General features: G+C 39.2%; 1 protein-coding gene across 1 annotated transcript; it reads left to right on the top strand.

The window, feature by feature from the left end:
• Positions 1 to 1,607: 1,607 nt before the first annotated feature.
• Positions 1,608 to 20,481, top strand: WSB1 (WD repeat and SOCS box containing 1). The gene is made up of 10 exons (XM_030185826.1): positions 1,608 to 1,743; positions 1,870 to 2,058; positions 6,077 to 6,242; positions 8,931 to 9,199; positions 11,117 to 11,248; positions 11,942 to 12,042; positions 14,513 to 14,685; positions 16,593 to 16,706; positions 18,599 to 18,706; positions 19,282 to 20,481. The coding sequence occupies exons 2-10, from the start codon at positions 2,019 to 2,021 to the stop codon at positions 19,442 to 19,444; spliced, it is 1,266 nt and encodes a 421-aa protein (XP_030041686.1). The 5' UTR covers positions 1,608 to 1,743; positions 1,870 to 2,018; the 3' UTR covers positions 19,445 to 20,481.
• The last annotated feature ends 483 nt before the right edge of the window (positions 20,482 to 20,964 follow it).

The following is a 20,964-nucleotide window of genomic DNA, read 5'->3' as shown; positions in this document are numbered from 1 at the left end:
GATAAATATGTTGATAGGATATGTTTGTATTAGATGAAACACATTTATGCTTATTATGCTTTTATAGTTGGTTAATAAAACAGTTAAAAAATAATTTTACATACATGTTCACGTTTTCAAAAGAATGCCACAAATGCAAACCTCTCCTCAACCTGCAATGCCTCTGTTCAGCCTGGGTAAGCCTACAACACATTTCTGTGCATAAAACACTTTTACCAATGAAAATGTTTTATAAAATTATCCTCCTTAGTAGAAGTGGCGATTCAGAACATTCTAGCATGGGTGCTTCCTAGCTGGTAATAAACTAATTTATTCAGCTGTCACATGACCTGAGCAACATGGGTGGATCCTTAGGTGTCCCTCCCCTTTTGTGATGACTTGGCTCATTTACAGCACATAATCATAACAGAACAATATGCGCCTTGTCATATCTTGTAACTACTATATCTCCATTAAGAAGACTGATTTATAGTTATTCGTACCTCAAGCTTATGTTTCTATTAGATAAACAGTTTGATTTCTGGTAGGTTTCCAGTTCTCAAAATAAACACTACAGGGCCGATATTCTGCCAGATATAACTAGGTAGGAGAGGCTTCTATCTTATCTCCCACTGATTAGCCGATCCCTGGATTTTCAGCGGCACATAACCGGATAGTGCTGCTGAAAATCTGGAGAGACCACAATGGCACTATCTGGTTAGGGCTGGGCCAGTCCAGGAGGGTAGAGCTGGGAGTTACCCGTGCACTGCTAATTATACACCACTGGTACCTGAATAACTAGCTGGTTAACTTTGGACAGCAAAAAGGCTGGACTTTATCTAAGTACTGCCACTGAATATTGGATGAACCCGAGTATCTCCCAGCTGGCTGCCAACTGCTCGAATATTCAGTGCCAGTATCGGCACTGAATATCCGGGTACAATTCAGCTGCTGGTAGTCAACGTTTGACGTTTATAACTTCCAAGCTGATTATATATTACAATTAAATGAACTGTGCTCAGATAAGACTCATAAGTACGTAAGTATTGCCATACTGGGACAGACCGAAGGTCCATCAAGCCCAGCCCACAGAAGTTAAGATAACAAAACTAGAGAGCAATGGTTTACAAAATAGTAAGTGAAAACAATAGTCTAGTGTCAGTCGTAATTGTCTATGGGTTGGTTATCTTTGCAAGATATACTATATCTTGCTGTTGTAGATGCATTTCTACCACGGTTATGTTTTCCTCTCGATTCTCTAGTGGGAAGCCTTTGAAGTCTAGTTTCCTCCTCGTCCTACTATCCTTACTGTGCTTGCTTCTTTCCCGTGCCAAAAAAAAACATAAGAAGCTTAGCTTACTTTCTAACCATGCCAAGCACAAACGATTAGGCTGTGGATCTCTGCCTTGCCCTACTTCCTTTTCTTAGCTTAGGAAGGAGTAAAAAAAAAAAAAAACGCGCACTGCCCAGTCGCTCCGGCCCGCACCCTTCTCATTCCAGAGCTAAGCGGCCAGAACAGGACCTCTGCCAATCAGCAGTACTCCTCCTTCAATCACCATGGCGACGGGGAGGGGGGCGTTGTCCGAGTGACGTCACCGCCAGCCGTTCCACTACTTCCTGAAGCGAGTTGGCCATTTTGGCCTCAGTCGTTCTGTTACCGGTGTCGAAGAAAGACGAAGGGGAAGAGCCCTGCAGCCAGCGCCCCTTTTTTTCTTCCTGCGCCACCCTGTCCTGTTCCCTCCTCCTACTGCGGATTTTTGAAACGTAATTAATCAGCCACTCTTTTCTTCTTAGTTCACTACTAATGGCTAAAGCCAGGGTCTCTCTTTTCTAGGAAGCTGTATGACTTTCGTGTTATTTATTTATTTGGGGGTGTTTCTTTTGTTGTAGGTGATCGAGGCTTCAGTCTGGGTTGTGAAAGAAGGAAGCAAGCCGGGAAGAAATTCAGCATTTTATCTGCTGCCTTTGATCAAGGCAACCAACATTTTTTTAAATTAAATACTGTCTTTTGTTTCTCAAGCCTTTGGTGTTTTACTTAGATGGCAAGCTTTCCCCCGTTTGTAAACGAGAATGATATAGGTGAGTATGAAACGAGGTCTACTCTTCCCCCCCCCCCCCCAATCACCTTTTACTGTGGGACAATAAACGAGTTGGCTTGAAATTGTTCACGTTTAGAACAGAGTGGTTTTTGGATTGTACTAGTTAACGGATTTCTTCCAATTACTGTGATGGTCTGTGTTTAGTTATTTTTTTTTCTACACTGATCTGTATAGTTAAACTTTTTAAAATGATTAATCTTAGCTGTATGGTGCCTGGAAAGAGACAAATTTTTAATAATGTTTAGCCGAGTTAAGATGATGATCTTTTCCTTTTTCCTCTTAGGTTTATTGTAATAAGAAAATTGAATAACTAAAAGTTCCTAATTTTTATGACTGTTTTATTTTAATAACTGCTTAATCTTTCAGGCAACCAACAGAGGCATTTATCTTACAGGGAGGAGCAGAAAATGCTACATGGTCTATATATATATATATATGTAGCATTTTCTGCTCCTCCCTGTAAGATAAATGTATTTATTTGTTGCATTTGTACCCTGCATTTTCCCACCTATTTGCAGGCGCAATGCGTTTTCCCAATCGGTTGATGTCAAGTACAAAGTTAAAAAGTGATCATATGAGGTATGCCTGAAAAATTAAATAGTTATTAAAATAAAACACTTTCAGCTGACCAGTCATAAAAATTAGGAACTTTGTTATTCAATTTTCTTATTACAATAAACCTAAGAGGAAAAAGGAAAGATCATCATCATCATCTTAACTCGGCTAAACATTATTTTACGTTTTACTTCTGCCTCCTCCCACAATTTACACTTACTTTGCTGCTCTCTCATGGGGTGAGTCTGCCATTATATGCTTTGCATTTCTCATGTACACACACAGACCCATTATGCTTACGTTGCATCCCCTCCCACTGTCCTCACCCAATTCTCTTTCAAACGCCCCTCTCTTTCTGCTGTTTGGATCTATCTGCTTAAGGGTGTGTGGCATTCTATAGCATGATATTACTTACAGAATGTTTCAAGAAATAATCAGACCCAAGAAAGTTAGCTCACTAGAGCTAGTCATTTTTTTTGTTAAATTTAGCTTAATAAAAGATTATCATATAAAAAAATAACTCTTGTGTGTTTACTGTATTATAGGAAACATAACAACCAGTGCTTAGCTTTTCTGAAATGTCTTATTGTGCAGATTTAAGGGTAGGCAGCAAAATTTACCAACGCTCTTGAGATACTATGACCCAATTTAAAAAAAAAATTGTGATGAAGAGGGTAGTGATGGACATAAAAATCAACATTACAAAATGATTGAGGGTGCTGACTTTAACCTATATTACCCTTTCCTGTACCCATGAAGGAGTTGGTGTGTTTAGGCATCGTCTGTACCCAGAAACTGATGTCTTCATTGTGATTTATATGTACTATAATAATTTTCTTTGGTGGAAGATGAATTAGAATTACCTACTTGTAATTCGATTCCTATGCTTAGTAGGTCATCTTGAAAGCTATGAATCATACATATGTGCCAAGTTACTATTTCAGTTCATGCATGAATGAAATTGTTTATATGTGAACAGGAGCAGAGTCTGCTGGATCTAAAATTTGACACTTGGCATCTGTAATTTCAGGAAGGGTTTGGGTGAGGTTGGGACTAAACAAAATGAGAGAGAATTAAAATTTCTCCTGGCACTTAAGTTTTTCTAAATATATTTCCACCCCTGTACATGATGTTTTTAAATGTAGTTCTTGTGCCTTTGGGCTCATGTGTCTTAATTTGTCGCTATAGGGACTTTCTCCCTTTCCTTCAGTACCACCACTGTAGCAGACAAGCCCTTGAATATGGTTATGGGTATTGCTGCTAGAACATGTACAAATAAGACACCAACAAATATATTGAAGGCCAATTTATTCAAGAAAGCTTACCATAATAACGCACCCTAATTGTCAATTAACAAGATATACACTGGACTTTTACAATAGCTATTTCCTATCGCTCATACTAATTTTGAAGTTTAATATTCATGATTGTTTCAAACTAAGTTATCCCAATTTTTATTATTATAAGTTGAAGTTTCCTTCCTGAATACTTACTCCATTCTGTCTACTCTAACTTAACTATGTATTTTTTTTTTTCCGGAACTGGTAATCACCATTACGGAAATATGTAAGCCACATTGAGGCTGCAAATAGGTGGGAAAATGTGGGATACAAATGTTGTAAATAAATAATCACTAAACAATACTGCATTGGGTCTTGGTGCAACATTATTTGGTAGTGTATCAGGCATATTTTCAAAGCACTTAGCTAGTGCTTTGAAAATATGCCTCTATGTGACCCAGAAGCTGAACACTGCAGTACAGCTTTTCCTGTTTAGGGTTTTTTTTCTATTATTGATGTAATCTTTTTTTTTTTTCTGTATTCACTGCATTTAAAGAACAGTGAACTAATGTAGATTTAGTGGTGTTTAGAGTTCAGTGCCATATCAAGTTAACAGTTTTGGTTCTAAAACTTCCATAAATAAAACCGAGAATATTATAATGCCTCTGTATTGCGCCATGGTGCGACCTCACCTTGACTGTTGCGTTCAGTTCTGGTTGCCGTATCTCAAAAAAGATATAGTGCAAATAGAAAAGGTTCAAAGAAAAGTGACCAAAATGATAAAGGGGCTGGAACTCCTCTCATATGAGGAATGGCTAAAGAAGTTAGGGCTGTTCAGCTTGGAAAAGAGATGGCTGGGGGGCAATATGACTGAGGTCTACAAAGTTCTGCGTGGTGTAGGACGAGTAGAAGTGAATCAATTTTTAATTCTTGAAAAGTATAAAGACTATGAGCTTACATGGAAATACTTTTAAAACAGGAGGAAATATATTTTTCATTTCTGGAACTCTTTGCTGGAGGATGTAGTTTGATGGTTGTTATATCTGGGCTTAAAGGTTTGGAAAAATTCCTTAATCTGCTATTGACAGACATGGGGAAGCCACTGCTTGCCCTGAGATTGGTAGCATGGAATGTTGCTACTATTTGGGTTTCTGCCAGGTACTTGTGATCTGGATTGGCCACTGTTGCAAACAGGATACTGGGCTAGATGGACCATTGATCTGACCCAGTATGACTATTCTTATGTTCTTAAATGCAGATTTTTCCCTAAGTTAAAAGTTTTAACTAATAGAAGTTTCAATCAACATTTTTTCTGTGTGTAGAATATTTGATCAGCCTAATTGAAGAAAGTAGTTTTTAAGCCTTCAAAGGATAGTTCTTATGCTGTTTAAAATGGGAGCCCAAGCGTCCAGGCTGGTGAAAAAATCTGTGTGATTTAAGATAGTTTGCCAGTAAACAAGCTAGAAAGTATTGAGTCTGAAAGACTGATGGCTGTTCCCTGCTAAAGATTTGGAGCTTTTCTAGCATTTTTTCTGCTGCTGGACACCAGATAAAAAGGGATGGAAGATTGGGTTGGAAGGTGATTGAGTTCGTCATGATGTCCAGTCAGCATGGCGGTTATGCTTCGCTGGACTCCAGCATGCCCTTTTTAATAAAACACCATAAACTATTTTTTTAAATAGTAGGGGCTGCCATGCATGGAGCCCTGGCTGTCTTTTTGAGGAGAAACAGTGTTCACAGCATAACCAACACTGGTGGTCAGACATTGGGAGAGGGCATGAATACTGGCTTCTCTAATCAATGCCTTATTGAAATGAAAGGGTTAAAAAATGGTTAAAAATTTGGGGTAGATGGATGAAGGCTTATGGTTGCCAAAGCCAGTTCCATTTGATTAATAGGTAGTAGATAAAGTATTGGATTTGCCTTTCAACAAGCAAGTAAATTGGTACATGAATGAGGTAATTTAACTGCCGTTGTCTTGAATTTTGGGCTCAGAATGTTAAGCTTTTGCTGTATGGTTTAAATCAGGAAGTTGTTTTTTTTTTTCCTCTTGACAGACCTGCTAGTGTGGATATGTTCATTGTCTTACAATTGTAGTAGTTTTGTAATGGAAAAAGGTAAAATTAATTCAGTTAATGAAGTTCTAAAATATTTATATTTCAGTGACATCACGGAGCATTGGAGAACTTATAAACAGAGCTGCTCCGTTTGACCAGAAATATGGATGCGAAAATTGGACTGTTGCTTTTGCTCCAGACGGTTCTTTCTTTGCCTGGTCTCAAGGACATCGCATAGTGAAGCTGGTTCCTTGGGTTCAGTGTCTTAACTCGTAAGCAATTTAAATGTTTTTAATACAAATCAGATCAGTTTGCTGTCTGAAGTCCCAACTTAATCATAATTATATGGTGTCTAACCCAAAAGATCTGAACAGTTAATAAAAGATAAGAAATTACAGCAAGTTTAAGAATACAATAACAAATCAATTCACATTGTGTTTATGAAATACAGTAAAGTCTCGATTATCTGACCTGAATGGAACCACCTGTTGTCAGATAATACGGAAAACAATGGTAACCTCCCAAGCGGTACAGAAACAAAGGCAGTAAAAGAAATGTCCTGGCCCACAATGGTGGTAAAAGTAGGATCCCAGGTTCAGAAAATGGAAAGAGAAGCCACATGATTTCACCAGGGGTCTTGGATATGCTGGATGGTTGGATCAGCGAAGGTCAGATAATCAAGACTGTACTGTAAAACCATTTTTAAGAAATTCCTGAAGCAAAATAATTTATTTTGGATTAACGGTGGCAGGCAACGGTTCCAACACAGTTGATCTGCACAGAATAGTTAATACCTTTTTATTACAACGGATTTAGAAGTGCTGTGGACTGAAGTCTGCTGAGGCTTTGATTACAGTTCACGGTCAAAACTCATCCTTGCATAGGCAAGCACAAAATTATGTTCAACAGCTCACTTTAGTAAAGGCCTGTTCAAGTGACCGGCTAATGGGGATCTTAAATTTTAATATTTTGAGGATTCGCTGATACTAGAGATTTTCTAGGGAATGTCCCAATAGCAATTATTTAGTTGGTTTATTACCTAATCCAAGAATTTTGGCCATAGCAAGATACTATGAATTGAATTAACTGAATGAGGCCAAGTGCTCCATATCAGCATTCATTCAGGCTTTTTTGGCAGTGAAATTTTCTATTATGAATACTGTGATTTACATTATTTCTAATCTTATAAATCATTAGAGAAGAGTAGTAGGTTAATGAATAGAAATTTTAACACAAGTGGCGGGATGGTGTGCATAAAAGGATTTTCGTGTGTGCTCTGGTTGAATTATGAAGCACAAAATTAAAGGACAGCTTCATTACCTATGTAGTGTTGAAATCCTTAAAACTCTTTTTATCACACTTTTAGCTTGTCTGAACATAAAGATGATGAACTCTGCTTTTAAATAAAAACAACAAAGACCATTGTACTCCTTTATGTGACTAGCGATCCCACAAGGCAGATATCGGCGCACACATGATTATTTGACATTTGTATTTTGCGCACACACCTTTGTAAGTAGTAGCTCAACATCGGGTCACAATGCTTTGATCATTTTGTAGCAGTTTAAAGAGTCAACTTTTTTTTTTTTTTTTTTTTTTAATTTTTACTTCTGGCACAAATTTCCATGGTTGTGGAAATTGTATCTTGCTGAATGTGTGGTTCATTTTGGATGCACTGCCTGTGCAAATTTCATTTTTATTTTGTAGATGCTTGCATATTTTCATTATTAACGGGGAAATTCTGTATAGGTCGCCCAAAGTTAGGTTCTTGGTTTTGTACATGGATCCAAAAACTGCATTCAAAGTAATTGGCTTAATTGGTGAAAGCTAATTGGCGTTAAGCACTTAATTGGCAGTCATTAGGAGTCAGGCAGAGATCTGCCCAATTCTATAATATGCGCAACTAATTTTAAAAAGGGGTTGTGGCCATGAGGGGCATAGGTGGGTTAGGTGCGGTGTTACAGAATACCTGCATTTATGCACCTAACTGTCATTAGTTGGGCGTGAGCATTTGCACCAGCCTTTGGCAGGCGTAAATGTTTGTGCCCAAATTTAGGCATTAACCTCTGGATTCTATATAAAGTGTGGTGAGTTGAGCAGTGTGTGTTCAATTTAAATGCGCACCTTAATTGACTAACAAGTCAGTGATTGGCTGATTATAACCAGTTATCAGCACTAATTGGCAATAATTGGAATTTATGCACACTTTTTTTTTAAGGCATATTCTAAAAAGAGGTGAGCGTAAATTCTAACGTGTAGCTGAAAAGGGAGCACGGCCATGGGAGGAATGTGGGTGTGTTGGGGGCAATCCTCAAATGTACGTGTGTGGTTATAGAATTCAGGGGAACGTGCCTACATTTAGGTGCGGATATTTACACCAGGTTTCAAGTGGCGTAAATGGTTGCACCTAAATGTAGGTGTTCCCCAGCCCTATGCGCTGTTCTATAAACCCGGCCTAACTTTAGGCACGGTGTATAGAATAGCGCTAAGCACTGTGTTTGGACGCGCCATTTACAGAATCTAAATATGCGCTAAGCTAGTATTTTTTATAAAGGCTCTTCTGCGTGGAACAACCTTTATAGAGTACTAGCTTAGTACAGACCATGCTGGTGGTTAACTTTGGGTGATCTATAGAAAGTTCCCCCTAAGGTTTCTTTTATCTCATTTTATTTTTTTCAAATGGCTTTTATTCAGGAAAATGTTACAAAAAGACCACATTTTCTGGCTTCTTTCTGCTACTGCAGGGTTTATATATTTAGCTGTTAAAGGTCAAACCTACCAGTTGCAAATGAATGTTTTACATTTTTATTCTCATCTACATAAGACAGAGAAAGACACCAAGTTAGTGGCTTTTATTAGATGTGTATATTTAAGCTAACCTATCTGTGTGCAGCACCCATTGTTGGGGTTAAATCAAGATTTAAGGTGTAATCATGTTAAGTTGCTGTCTTTCATTGCAGTGCTGTGGATGTCACTCAGAACATTGTCAATTCGGGAAATGCAAAACTGTTACGACAGAACAGCGACGGTAGTCTGAAAACGAAACCACGTGAACACACTATAGACTGTGGCGATCTAGTGTGGAGTCTGGCATTTGGGTCGTCAGTGCCTGAGAAACAAAGTCGTTGTGTGAATATAGAATGGCATCGATTCAAGTTTGGTCAAGACCAGCTTCTCCTTGCAACAGGCTTGAGCAATGGACGCATCAAAATATGGGATGTATACACAGGTAAAAGATGTTGCTTAACCTGCTTGAGTATTTCCATGGTTACTTAAATTTATATTCCACATGATTTGCAATTCTCAGTGGATAAGAAAACACACAATAGAGTATCAAAACATCACACAGCTACAAAAGATAACAAGGTAATCATGAAAGCTCAACAGGCCTATCACACTTGGTCAATATCCGTACTGATGTCAAATTATGGAGGCAGCTTGCTAGGTCACAGTTCAACCAAAGGCATTTTTTGAACAGATATGATTCTCATTGCTTGCGGAAATCTTCAACAGGCAAGACATTCCAAAATAACATCCCTGTTACCTGAAAGTGATGCACATAGGTCACTGGGGGAGGGTCTCTTATAAAGCGGTAAGCCAAACACGGGCTTCCCGGTCGCTAATCCAGAAGTACCGCTGGGCTACCACAGCAGCCCGGCAGTAGTTCCCACCCCTTGCGCGCGCCCCACTTCTGGCGCTACAAAAATATTTTTATATTTGTAGCGCTGGTGTTTGCCCAGCAGTAATCGGGCAGTGCTGCCCGGTTAGTGCGGGAGCCCTTACTGCCACCTCAATGGGTGGTGGTAAGAGCGCCCCCCCCCCCCCCCATCCACCCGATATGGCCATTTCTAATAAAAGACAGCCTTCTACCCACTGTGGTAACAGAGGGATTCAACACACATCAAAAATACGAGCTGATGCCAGCGCAGGCCCCCTTTTCCCACAGCTTGGTAAAAGGTCCCCGAATAAGTATGTGTAAAACTTTAAAATGCAGCGACCAAGGGTAATTTAGACTTTACACGAAACTGGGAGTCCTGAGAAGGTGAACATTTTTCCTGTGGTTATTTTTGGTATGGAGGTTGGAGTACAATTTTAATGCATATGTTTCCTTGAACAAAGACCTTTTGTGATCAGGGTGATTTTGTTATTAAAACATTTTGAAATAGAAATGTTCAAACACAAAAGTACTCCCCCTCCCCCCCACATTTCACAGCAAATAGAAATCATATAACTGAAAGGACGCCCAGGCATACCATTTCTCCCACTGCCCTTTTTTTTACAATTCTGAAACAGATGATGTAATCCATCCTACATTTTGTCTTGTGTAATCCTGACATCACCATCAGTGTACTTTTTCATTGAGTCAGTGCAAAAAGGAGCCCAACTCTTGAAATCAAGTCAAATACCTTTTGTTAATGCAACTACAAGTAGTTCACTGAAAGTCAAACATTTCTGTTCATGAATGTGTTCATTGAATTGCAACATCTCTGTTGCCAAAGTTAAAAGGAAGGTAATGCGTCTGAATTCAGTCTTTTGTTTTGCATGTGTCTAACTTGGGAGACCCTTCTCAGTGTGTTTTATTCTGTATATTCTTTTAAGAGAATTTATATAGGAAATGCATTAAATTGCATTGCAACAGAACAGTGAACTCCATTGATCTCTTCCTTAGACTGAAAACTAAATTTGCTTTGGCAGCAAATTTTGTTCACGTTAACCCTAAGCAGTGTGGATCAGAGGTCTGGGCACCCTTGCACACAATATGGTCTGGAGTAGATGGCTTTCTCAACAGTGTTAGAGTGGTTCTTAGATTAAAATGTCACACAAAATTCAAAATCAAAGTTTAAATGAATTGCATAGTTAGCTTCATGAATCTTTTACTTAATAGAAACTCTGCTCAGGATTTGTCTGTCTTGAGGCTGGTCCTTTGGCGCTTCACTGATTAGATGGTTGCATTGGAATTTCATCAGAAAGTGACCTGAGTTAACATTTTCCTGTGCTGAGAATGCCTAGGTTTAAAATTGGTGCAAACGTTTTCTAGCATTCTCATACACTGGACAAGATAATGTAGTGCAGTTTCTGATGCCGTTTGTCCAGCGCAGACAAGAGAACACTAAACTAAATAACACTGTTTTTCAATTTGTTGCAGGTAAGCTGTTGCTTAACCTGATGGATCATACAGAAGTGGTTAGAGATTTGACCTTTGCTCCAGATGGCAGCCTTATTTTAGTTTCTGCTTCAAGAGACAAAACTTTGAGAGTCTGGGATTTAAAAGATGATGGTATGTTTTGAGGAGCTGAATTTTTCCAGTCCTCTGCCTCACTTTTGAGAATAACCATAGATTAATTTGTTAGATCTTTTGCTACCAGCTTTCCCCATTGTCACCCTTCCCTCGTTAACTGATCTGCACATGCTGCAGCTCTGCAGAGTAAGTGAAAAAGATGGTATGTTATTAAAGTGACCACTGCACTACCTCTAGGCCTGAGAATGAGAGCTCAGAACTGTGATACCTTTTTCCATTGTTTGAAAGATGCTCTTTTGGCTCTAATAGCCCCTTTCATTTCACCTTTTAACCATGCTGGCTGTCGGTTGCTCTTCTTTTCACCTTTGTTAATATGTGTAATACATCTAGTCTGGGCTTCCATAATGGTATTTTTAAACAACATCCATGCCTGATTTAAAATCCTAACCTTTGTGGCTGACCCTTTTAGCTTTTTAACCATTTTCCTCATTTTGTCAGTCTCCCTTTTGAAAATTGAATGTTGCTAAAGTAGATTTCCTTAGTGATTTCACTCCAGATTTCAGCTCAAATTTGATCATGTTATGATTACAGTTTCCCAGCGGATCCAACACAGTTACCTCTCGTACCATGCCCTGCATTCCACTAAGGACTAGATCTAAAATGGCTTCTCCCTGCATAATTATCTGTGACTTAGTTAAAATTGTTTAATTTTTTTTCTCCTCCTTCCTTTAGGAAACATGACGAAGGTGCTTAGGGGACACCAGAACTGGGTCTATTGCTGTTCTTTTTCCCCTGATTCTTCCATCTTGTGCTCTGTTGGAGCTGGCAAAGCTGTAGGTTTCTAAGTTCCTTGTTCATATTATTTTGTTAGATATTCAGAATGAATATAAAATCATTTGAAATGTTTTTAATGTGCTCGGTGTCATGAATATTTGGCTGTATTGTTTGGGGCAGTAAGGCATTGCATGTTAGAAAGGAAAAATAGATAAGTTGGGAATGTTGGGTATGGGGGTTATGATTTCAGAGAACTTGTGCTTAGAAGTACAGGAACATTTTTCAAAGTAACCTTTAAGGAATCCGTGTTTTTATGCTTCAGTGCCTGTTCCATTATAGTAAGCTATAAATGCAGAGTCAGTTTTAGGGCTCAGCTTTTTCTCCCCTTAGTGGCACTAATTTCTGTACAACTGTCAGTTGAGATGCTCCTGACATGAGTTAATCAATTTAAACAAAAAATAAATCCCCAAAACAAAACTTATACATTCTGCTAAACTCTGAAAGTAAAGTGGACGACCAAGACTGATGCTTAGTTCTTCAGTATGGATGCAAGCTAGAATCAGTCAGTGTATCTACCGAAGTCAGCCACACCTGTTAAAGCAGTGGTACTGTCTAGTCTTGGAAATTCATGCTTTTTCTTAGATTTTTGTACGACTAGTTCTCCTTTTTTTCCTAAATACCAATATTAAACTCTGACCTGAAAAATGTTGGGTTTACTATTCCAATTAAGTCACCTGTACTTAAAATCACCTTTGTGACCTGCCATCATTAGCTGTACGAGTACTATCCATGTTGATGCCAGGCTAGATAGAGCTGCAGCATTTTGATCTACAGTGTAAAAGCAGGAACAGCACAAATTGACATATTTGCCTGACTATTCCTTTATGAATGATATGGGTCAGAATGATTTTTATGTACCTGCTACACTATTTAGAATGGAAACTGCTTGCTAGTACCTCTGCTTTAACACTGGTGATTGCCGCTTTGTACATGTATTTAAGAGAAGCATTTTTACAAACTTAACATATATTAGTCTAGTAATTGATCATTAAAAATGTCATTGCTGCTGGTATACCATAGCACTTATAGAGTGAAACAGTGTAAGAGAAATGTAGTCAGTGGCAGGAAAGAAAATGAGCAAATAGTTAAGATTTGAAAATGAAGCAGATCTGGATGTCTAAGTTCATATTTGTGAATCTAGTGTTTCTTTTTTTTTTTTTTTTTAATTTCTTTCGGCTGTGTGTTTTCCATAAGCTTCTTGCTTTCCCTGTCACAGGTGGTGGCAGCAATATGGGTGTGATTGAGGTTAAGCTGGCACCACACAGAAGCACAATGGTGTTAGCTGGGCAGAAAGAGTGGCATCCCCGGCTGCCAAGGCTGGGGACGAACTTTGCCATAGGACGAAGTAACCTTGCGTTCGGCTGCAGGGTGTACTGTACGTACGCAGGTGTTGGTTGATGTCCACTTTTCTGCTTTTCTTTCTATCTGTATATTTTAAAATTTTATTTTTTAGCTACATCCTCCTCTTACAATTAACTTTAATATAGTAATTTGCTCTAGTATTCAGAGATTTGAAGGCATAGCTATCCTTAAAATGACTGTAGAGGAAATCACTGTATTGAAAAGAGGAAGGGAAGGGCTGGTTTTAGATTTTGTTGGGAATTGCTAGCCAGTGCTTTTTACTCTGTGTGGGGCACTGACCTTCTATAAAACTTAAAAGCCTTTGCATGAAAGCAATTAAACATAGCTTCATGCATATAGCAGGCAGTTGTTCATACTTGTAAACTTTTGAATGCATACCTAATGTGCATCTCAGTCTGTAAATATTTGAAAACTATTATTACTGCTATAATTAAATTTTATGATGCTGGTTTAATTTATGTAAAATGAATTTGTTAAACATAGAATTGTAGTACTTTAGGACACACACACTTATTCTTAAATTGAACAACATGTAGAGTTTTGTATTCTTTGCCAAAAGTATTTTCCTTTTGGCTGTCAAAACTTCTCTTTTCTTGCAGTATCTGTTTCTCTTCCTAGGCTGACGTGGGTGGCCCAAGCCTATTGTAAGCAAGTGAACTTAATCTCTCAAAGGGGATACCACTGGAGTAACAATATGTTAACTTTACTCTTTCTGTTTGTATATCTTAATTTCACTTTTTGGTAGTTACTGATAACAGGGTTGTAGTTTGTAACCCTGCTGTTTTATTTCTGTATATTTCTTTAAAATAATTTTGGAGTTAATGGTATTCAGTAAATATCTATATTCATGGTTAATTATATATATTTTATTTTTTTTTAATGTAACATTTTAACATTTTGAATTAATATTTTTGCATGATTTTGCTTTAACGTTTATATTGCTTTAAAGTATATCGATATGACACTGAGCATATATCTTTTTAATTCTTGTAATCTATAATGCTTGATTAAATATAATCCTAACTAAATTAGCTGTCAGAGTAATATTAACTGTACGTTGCTGTGCTCTCCAAGAACAAAGCTATAACAGGCTTGTTTTAATTGCAGGTGTTTCTGTGGGATATGGATAAGTACGTTATGATCCGTAAACTTGAAGGACACCACAATGATGTAGTAGCTTGTGAGTTTTCTCCTGATGGGGCTCTATTGGCTACCGCATCTTACGATACCAGAGTTTATGTCTGGGATCCTTATACTGGGTCCATTCTTTTAGAATTGGGGTAAGATTCTTTTTGTTTCTTTTGGGTAGAGTTTATGGTCAGTGAATGCCCTTTTGAATATGACCAGATTCGCTACTGCTGATGTTCTGTTTTGTGATTTTCTTCACTACATGTACAGGGGGGTTTTGTGTATCTTTCATACTGTATATTTTTTTTCTAGTAAAAATAAATCTATATGCAACATTAAGAGGTCCTTCTTAGTATGCTGCTTTAAGCAGCAACCACAGGGTTTACCATGCAGTAGACAGCAGAGACTCACACTGCTGTCTCCTGCATGGTAAAGGCAGCTGCCGAGATAAAATCCTAGCAGGAGTGGGTGGGATTTAGACAGGTGGAGGAGTGACTAGTTGTGACAGCTAACTCATGGGTCATTACTGTGTGCTAGCTGCCAGGATTGCTGATAGTGCAGCCAAACTTACTGCCACCTCAGGAGGAGGTGGTAAGTGCAGCTGTGCTAGCGGCAAGCTTGTAGCAGACTTGCCAAGTACAGCAGCAGTTCAGTGCACTGCTGGGCCTACCAGTTCCCTACCTCTAAGTCCAAATCAACTCCCACCTCAGCATAAGCACTAGCCCCTCCTGACTTGCACCCGAACTCGTGACGGGACCCTGCAGTGAAAAGCCCACCCACCTGAACAAGCCCTCTCCTGCCACATAAACTTGGCTATCTTGACCTCCCAAGCAGGACAGGCTTATGGGATAGTGGTGCCCTGAGCCAACTTGCTTTGGTAGTAACTGCCCCCCCCCCCCCCCCCCCCCCCCAGGGTCTAGTGTATTTCTCCTCCTCTGTCCCTCTCCACAGGTCCGATACTGCTCCCTCACCTCTCTAATTCCCTTGTGGTCATGTAAAGTTTGTTAGTTGCTGACAGCATAAGAGGCTGCCTTTGACCAGCCCCTGGTCTTCCCTCTGCCGTGTTATTCCCACAGGAAATTGTATCATAGGAGGCAGAATGTGGCAGAGAGAAGACCTGGGGCTGGCCAAAAGCAGTTTGCCATGCTGCCAGTAACTGATGTAAACTGTACAGGACCATGGGGAAGTGAGATAGGTGAGGGAGCAGTGCCAGACTGGTGGGGGGGGGGGGGGGGGGGGGGGGGGTGAGACCAGACCAGGGGAAGAGGAAGAAAAGGCTTAACCTGCAGACCAGTTGGGGGTCAGAGGCTGGCTATTTTGGTGCCCTTAATCGCTAGTGCCCTGGACCAGAGCCTCACCTTGTCCAATGGTTAAGCCAGCCCTGTCCCCAGGACCTACTCGAGGGTAAGCTGGTCCATAATTATACACGTGACAACAACAATCCATTGATTCCGGAGGCAAGATGCATGAGACTGCTGCTAGGGACAGGTGGTATTTGGAGGAGACACTTACCTGGGTGGCAGTGAGAAGGGAGAGCTGCCATTACATGTATGATTATGGGGCAGCACACTCCTGGGTAAATGCAAGGGAGTGGTGGTGGGGGAAGGAAGCTGGGGTTGTAGGATTCTGTCACTTGTTGAGTGTCAGGTGACTTGTTTTGGGGAGGCGGGCAGGGTTTTTGATGGGGGAGTGGCAATGCTTGTGCCAGGGGATTCTGACATGGGGGGATGGGTTAGAAGAGTGTGGTGCATGGTATGTTCTTTTTATTTACAGTCTGGGCATGCACTGTTACATGTGGTGCATAATAGTATGGGTGCTCCCAAGCTGTCAAGCACTGTATTGTAACTTAGTGTGTCTGCAGTAACTGCCCTGTGTGCTAAATGCAGGGCACAAACCCCTACAATAACCACAGTGCCTCTGCACATACTGCATTAAGCAGAAGTATTACTGCAATTTAGTAAAAAAGCCATAAGTTCTGTTTTGGAGTTTTAAATGATTTGGTTATTACTTCTCTTGTTTGCCAGCTAATACAGATGCTTCTTTTCTTTTATATTTGCAGTCATCTCTTCCCTTCTCCGTCGCCAATTTTTGCAGGGGGAGCTAACGGCACATGGGTGAGGTCGGTGGCTTTCAGTCATGATGGAGTCCATATTGCAAGCCTTGCAGATGATAAGTAAGTTTAGGTTTTTAAAACATGGCCCTATTTAGAAATGTCATGAATCAGCGCTTCAAGTGTCTTGTTCTAAAAAGGTTGACCCAAATATTATATTGGACCTCCTGTCTCTGAGAACCAAATAAAACTGTACAAGCAGCTTTTGCTCCTCTCTTTCCTCATCCTTTCTGTTTTCAAATAAAACCACTTTGCTTCTGGAATCAAGTATTACCTAGCTGCTGCTTGTATGCTTCTTTTTTTTTTTTTTTACTGAGAACTTGCTTGAGAACTGTGTGGCTTTGGATTTATTTTACTTGGATTACAAAATCTGAGTACAAGGTGAGCTTCAGTTTCTTGTACAGTAGGTAGATTTCCCCCCACCCTCCACCCCGGAAGTTTGAGTCTAGGGAGCCTGTTTACCAACCCATGGTGATCTAGTAGATTTGTGTGCTTTTAGCACAGGGAAAACTTACACAAGATTGATTAACCTGTGGAGTTTTGTAATTTTTCCCATATGGCCACAGCAACACAAAGCAGGTCTTTTAGATTAGATCCACTGTCTTCTGAAATTCTGGGCCACAGTACAGACAAACTATCCCCACCCCATCCGTGAGCCATGTTTAAGAAAAAACAAACAAACCGAAAAGCTTGCTTCCACCTCCAATCTTTTCTATAGAAATAGAGATCCCCCACTGTTCAATACCTTTTTTTTCCTGGCAGAATCCCTGCCATATACCTGGGCAGAAATCCTAGTGGTTATTGGGAGACGAGAGCAGTCACCTGTCACTCCTCCTGCTCTGGCACTTGCTGCCTTTGTAGCACCCTTCTGACCCCTAGAGGTAGTTCCTTTGTATGACAGTCTGATCCCCAGTGGTAGTACAGCAGTACTACAGGGACCAGATGGGGAGCCATTTTGAAAGTGGCAGCCACTGAGGCAAGAGCAACAAAGGTTCTGTTGTACTCCACTAAGCACAGAGGATCTTGCTGAGGTACATGTCATGGATACAAGGACCACTGGATGGAGAGCTAAAAACTTTCTTTTAAAAAGATGGTGGGTAGGGTGTGCAATGGAGCAAATAAAGTTACTTTCTAGATGTAAAAGATCTGGTGTGTGGAAGCAATATTTAATTTTACCATGCTGGCCCTCTCTTGGCTTGCTCCCTGAGAGCAGTGACTTGCATGTTTAGTGGGCTGTAGCTCCTGGAGAAAAGTTTGATTCACTCTTGATCTGGTGCTGTGTACCATTAAAAAAAAAACAAAAAAAAACAACACTCATTTTCAGTTGTATTATTGGTTTAACAGCATAGTAAATAAGGGCCTAAATTTTGTGCCTGAAGCAGTTGAATGTTGCATGTTTTATTGTTAAATCTTATAGTTTTTAACACCTTGTAATTTATTATGGAATTATGTATGTTTCACTTGTAATCCACCTAGAATTTTTAGATGGTACAGAATAGAAACTTTTTGAAATAAGTGGCTGTTCAGTGTCATAAGAGAAGCAGGATTTGAAGCCCAATTTCCCCTGGTTCAGTCCACTGCTCTGTCCTATCCAGATACTGCACCATCACCTCTAAAATGATGTTTACAATTTTGTGTAAGTGGGTCACAGCTTTAGTAGAAGGTCTGAATGTCGGTCACAAGGCTTTCAGTTTGTTTCTCTGTGAGGTTTATTATACAACGATCATGTGATTAGTAAACTGCTGATCATCTTCCCATGGAGAGAGGGTGGCAGCTCTTAAAGCAGAGGCAACCTATTGGTGTTGGGATTTATCTGTATTCAATGTTTTCATTGCAAATACAGAAAAGAACTGATAACCTGTACCACAACCTTAAATATTTCTAGTGTTTTCAGTTAACCATTTTGAAAGCAGTCTTTAACAAAGAGACTAATTTAAAAATTGCTTTGGTTCTAGTTTACTGAGGTTCTGGAGAATAGATACAAATCACCCTGTGGAAGTTGCATCTTTGAGCAAAGGACTTTGCTGTACCTTTTCTACAGATGGCAGTGTTCTAGCTGCTGGGTAAGTATGTAGACCGTTGTGTGGAGTTGTATTTTTCAGTAACTGTGGTGCTGTTGGATGACATTGCATTCTTAGATGGCGTGATTCTGAGTTAGTCCAGTTGAGCCAAGAAAAATGGCACAATAGCCTAATGTTCTTGGCGCAGTTGGTCTGACGAGAAAAATGTGGTATTGCTGGTCGTGATTTTCAGAACATGTGTAAAAAAATAATTATAGTTAGGAAGAACCAGGTTTAATTCCTGATCAGGGTTTGCTACTAGATATCTGGGGCCAATACCTAGCGCCTCAGTCCCAGGTTTGTTACGGCACACTGAGGGGAATTGTAATGTCTACATTAAAAGTAAGTTGGATGGGGAAAGCCTAGGTAGTTAAAGATGAAAGCTCAAGGCTCCAGACTTCAACTGACTTTCAGCTCAGTTGGAACCAAAAAGTGAGAAGAAATTTTCTGGATTCCTGCTGACTTTGAAAGTCAAACTTTTTTTTTTTTTTTTTTTTCTCTTCATATAATCTTAGAACATGTATCCATTTTTCAGAGATGTGACTTTTATACCTGATATTTTTGCTTTTTGTATATAGAACACAAGATGGAAATGTGCACTTTTGGGCAACTCCAAAATATGTTGCTAGCCTTCAGCACCTATGTCGTATGTCTATAAGACGAGTGATGACTACAGGTCAGGTGAAGAAACTGCCTCTCCCTCCAAAAATGATGGAATTTCTTTCTTACCAAATCATCTAGAGCCATGGGATGAAGTGATTGGCACACTTTACAGAAGAAAAGTATGCAAAACTAAACATCTCCAGCAATGCGAGCATTAGGCTTGAAATGTTACAAGCTTTTCTCTTGTCAATTTTAAGTATTTAAAATACAGTATTTAAAATTTTAGTGCACTTCAGATCATGTCAAGCCTTAAAGCTGGTTTATTTATGAGAATACAGTGTTTGACAGTATCAGTTCGCACTGAAACTCAGATTTTCTGCATCTGTACAACTGTGAAGACTTGTATATATTTATGTAAGCTGCTAAAGTGTTTTTGTATACAAATATCATTTTATGCATTTTTTTTTAATGTTGGTGGTTAGTGTCTGAATTTATTGTGCATACTGTTTTGAGCCTGTGTTGTAAAAAGGAAGGACGTTCTTGTATAAGTTTAATTTGGATGTTGGAAGCGCTCCATTCCGTACCCTTGACCTGTTTCCTGACTGCTGGAAGTCGATAAGCAATTAGGTAGTTTTCCACAAATAAAACACATTTGAGTTTAGAGAGGAGAGGTATAGGGGGTACTTCTGTTTTTTTTCTTTCCTTCTTCAAATCTTAATTAAGGAAGGTGTATTATCGAGGTTTAGGAGGATAGAATCTTTAAGTGTACTGCTTTCCCAATAAATGGATAACTAATGCATTCCAGTTGTCTGAAGTGAGAGCTGCTGGCCTTAATTTCACATGACACATATTAGAACTATGAATGCAGTATTAAGAAATCACAGCCAAAAAGAATTTGAATTGGTTGCCAATGTTTGAGAATGGGCATGCTAGGTTAGCACGTATGTAATGCATTTTAGGAATCCATTTTTTTTTTTTGGGGGGGGGGGGGGGGGGGTGAGGGTTAATCATTGGTTAACTGCCAAAGATGAGCAAAACGTTAGCTGTTGCCTTCTATTATTTATCTGTACTTACAGATATGAAAAATGTATGCAGTGCATAAATTGCCTAGTTATATATATTTTTTGTTTATATTTTGGGTTACAAAAACCGAATTAAACTTTGCTTTTTGAACTAAGTGCTTTGACTTTTTATTTGTATACTTTCCTCGATCAATACTGGTTCAGATAAATCTTTGAAGTTTAGCCATGAAATCTGTTACACATTTGAAGGTGGTCCACTGGCCTGCTCCTTTTTAGTAATAAAACCATAGATTAATTTTGTATCTATGTAATTCTTAAAATACAAACAGTGTTCGGACATTAACATAAACGAGATGGCTGGTATTCTTGGTCCCAGCAAAGGAATTTTGTTTGTTCTGTACCAGAAGCCTGAGTTAACTGTAGGAACTGTTTTTCTTTCTGTAGAAATATTGCACCCTTCTGGGTTTCTTTCAGGAGCACATTTTTAGAAATATTAAATGGAGGAAAGGAGTAATTTAAAAATCAACTTAAATCCCCAGTGGTCCTACTGGATAAACAAAAACCCTTCATGTTTGTGAACTGATTCTTGCAGTTCAAAAACTGCTCCATTTCTGTGCTGTCGGTGTTCTATTCACA

This window comes from Microcaecilia unicolor, chromosome 13 (genome assembly GCF_901765095.1).
Source record: "Microcaecilia unicolor chromosome 13, aMicUni1.1, whole genome shotgun sequence".
Taxonomy (NCBI): domain Eukaryota; kingdom Metazoa; phylum Chordata; class Amphibia; order Gymnophiona; family Siphonopidae; genus Microcaecilia; species Microcaecilia unicolor.
This window is presented reverse-complemented; position numbering and strand designations above follow the sequence as displayed.

Coding starts and splice junctions, on each gene's coding strand:
- WSB1 (XM_030185826.1), top strand. CDS start 2,019: ATGGCAAGCTTTCCCCCGTTTGTAAACGAGAATGATATAG. Junction 11,249..11,941: donor CTGGGATTTAAAAGATGATG/GTATGTTTTGAG, acceptor TCCTTCCTTTAG/GAAACATGACGAAGGTGCTT. Junction 18,707..19,281: donor GGCAGTGTTCTAGCTGCTGG/GTAAGTATGTAG, acceptor TTTTGTATATAG/AACACAAGATGGAAATGTGC.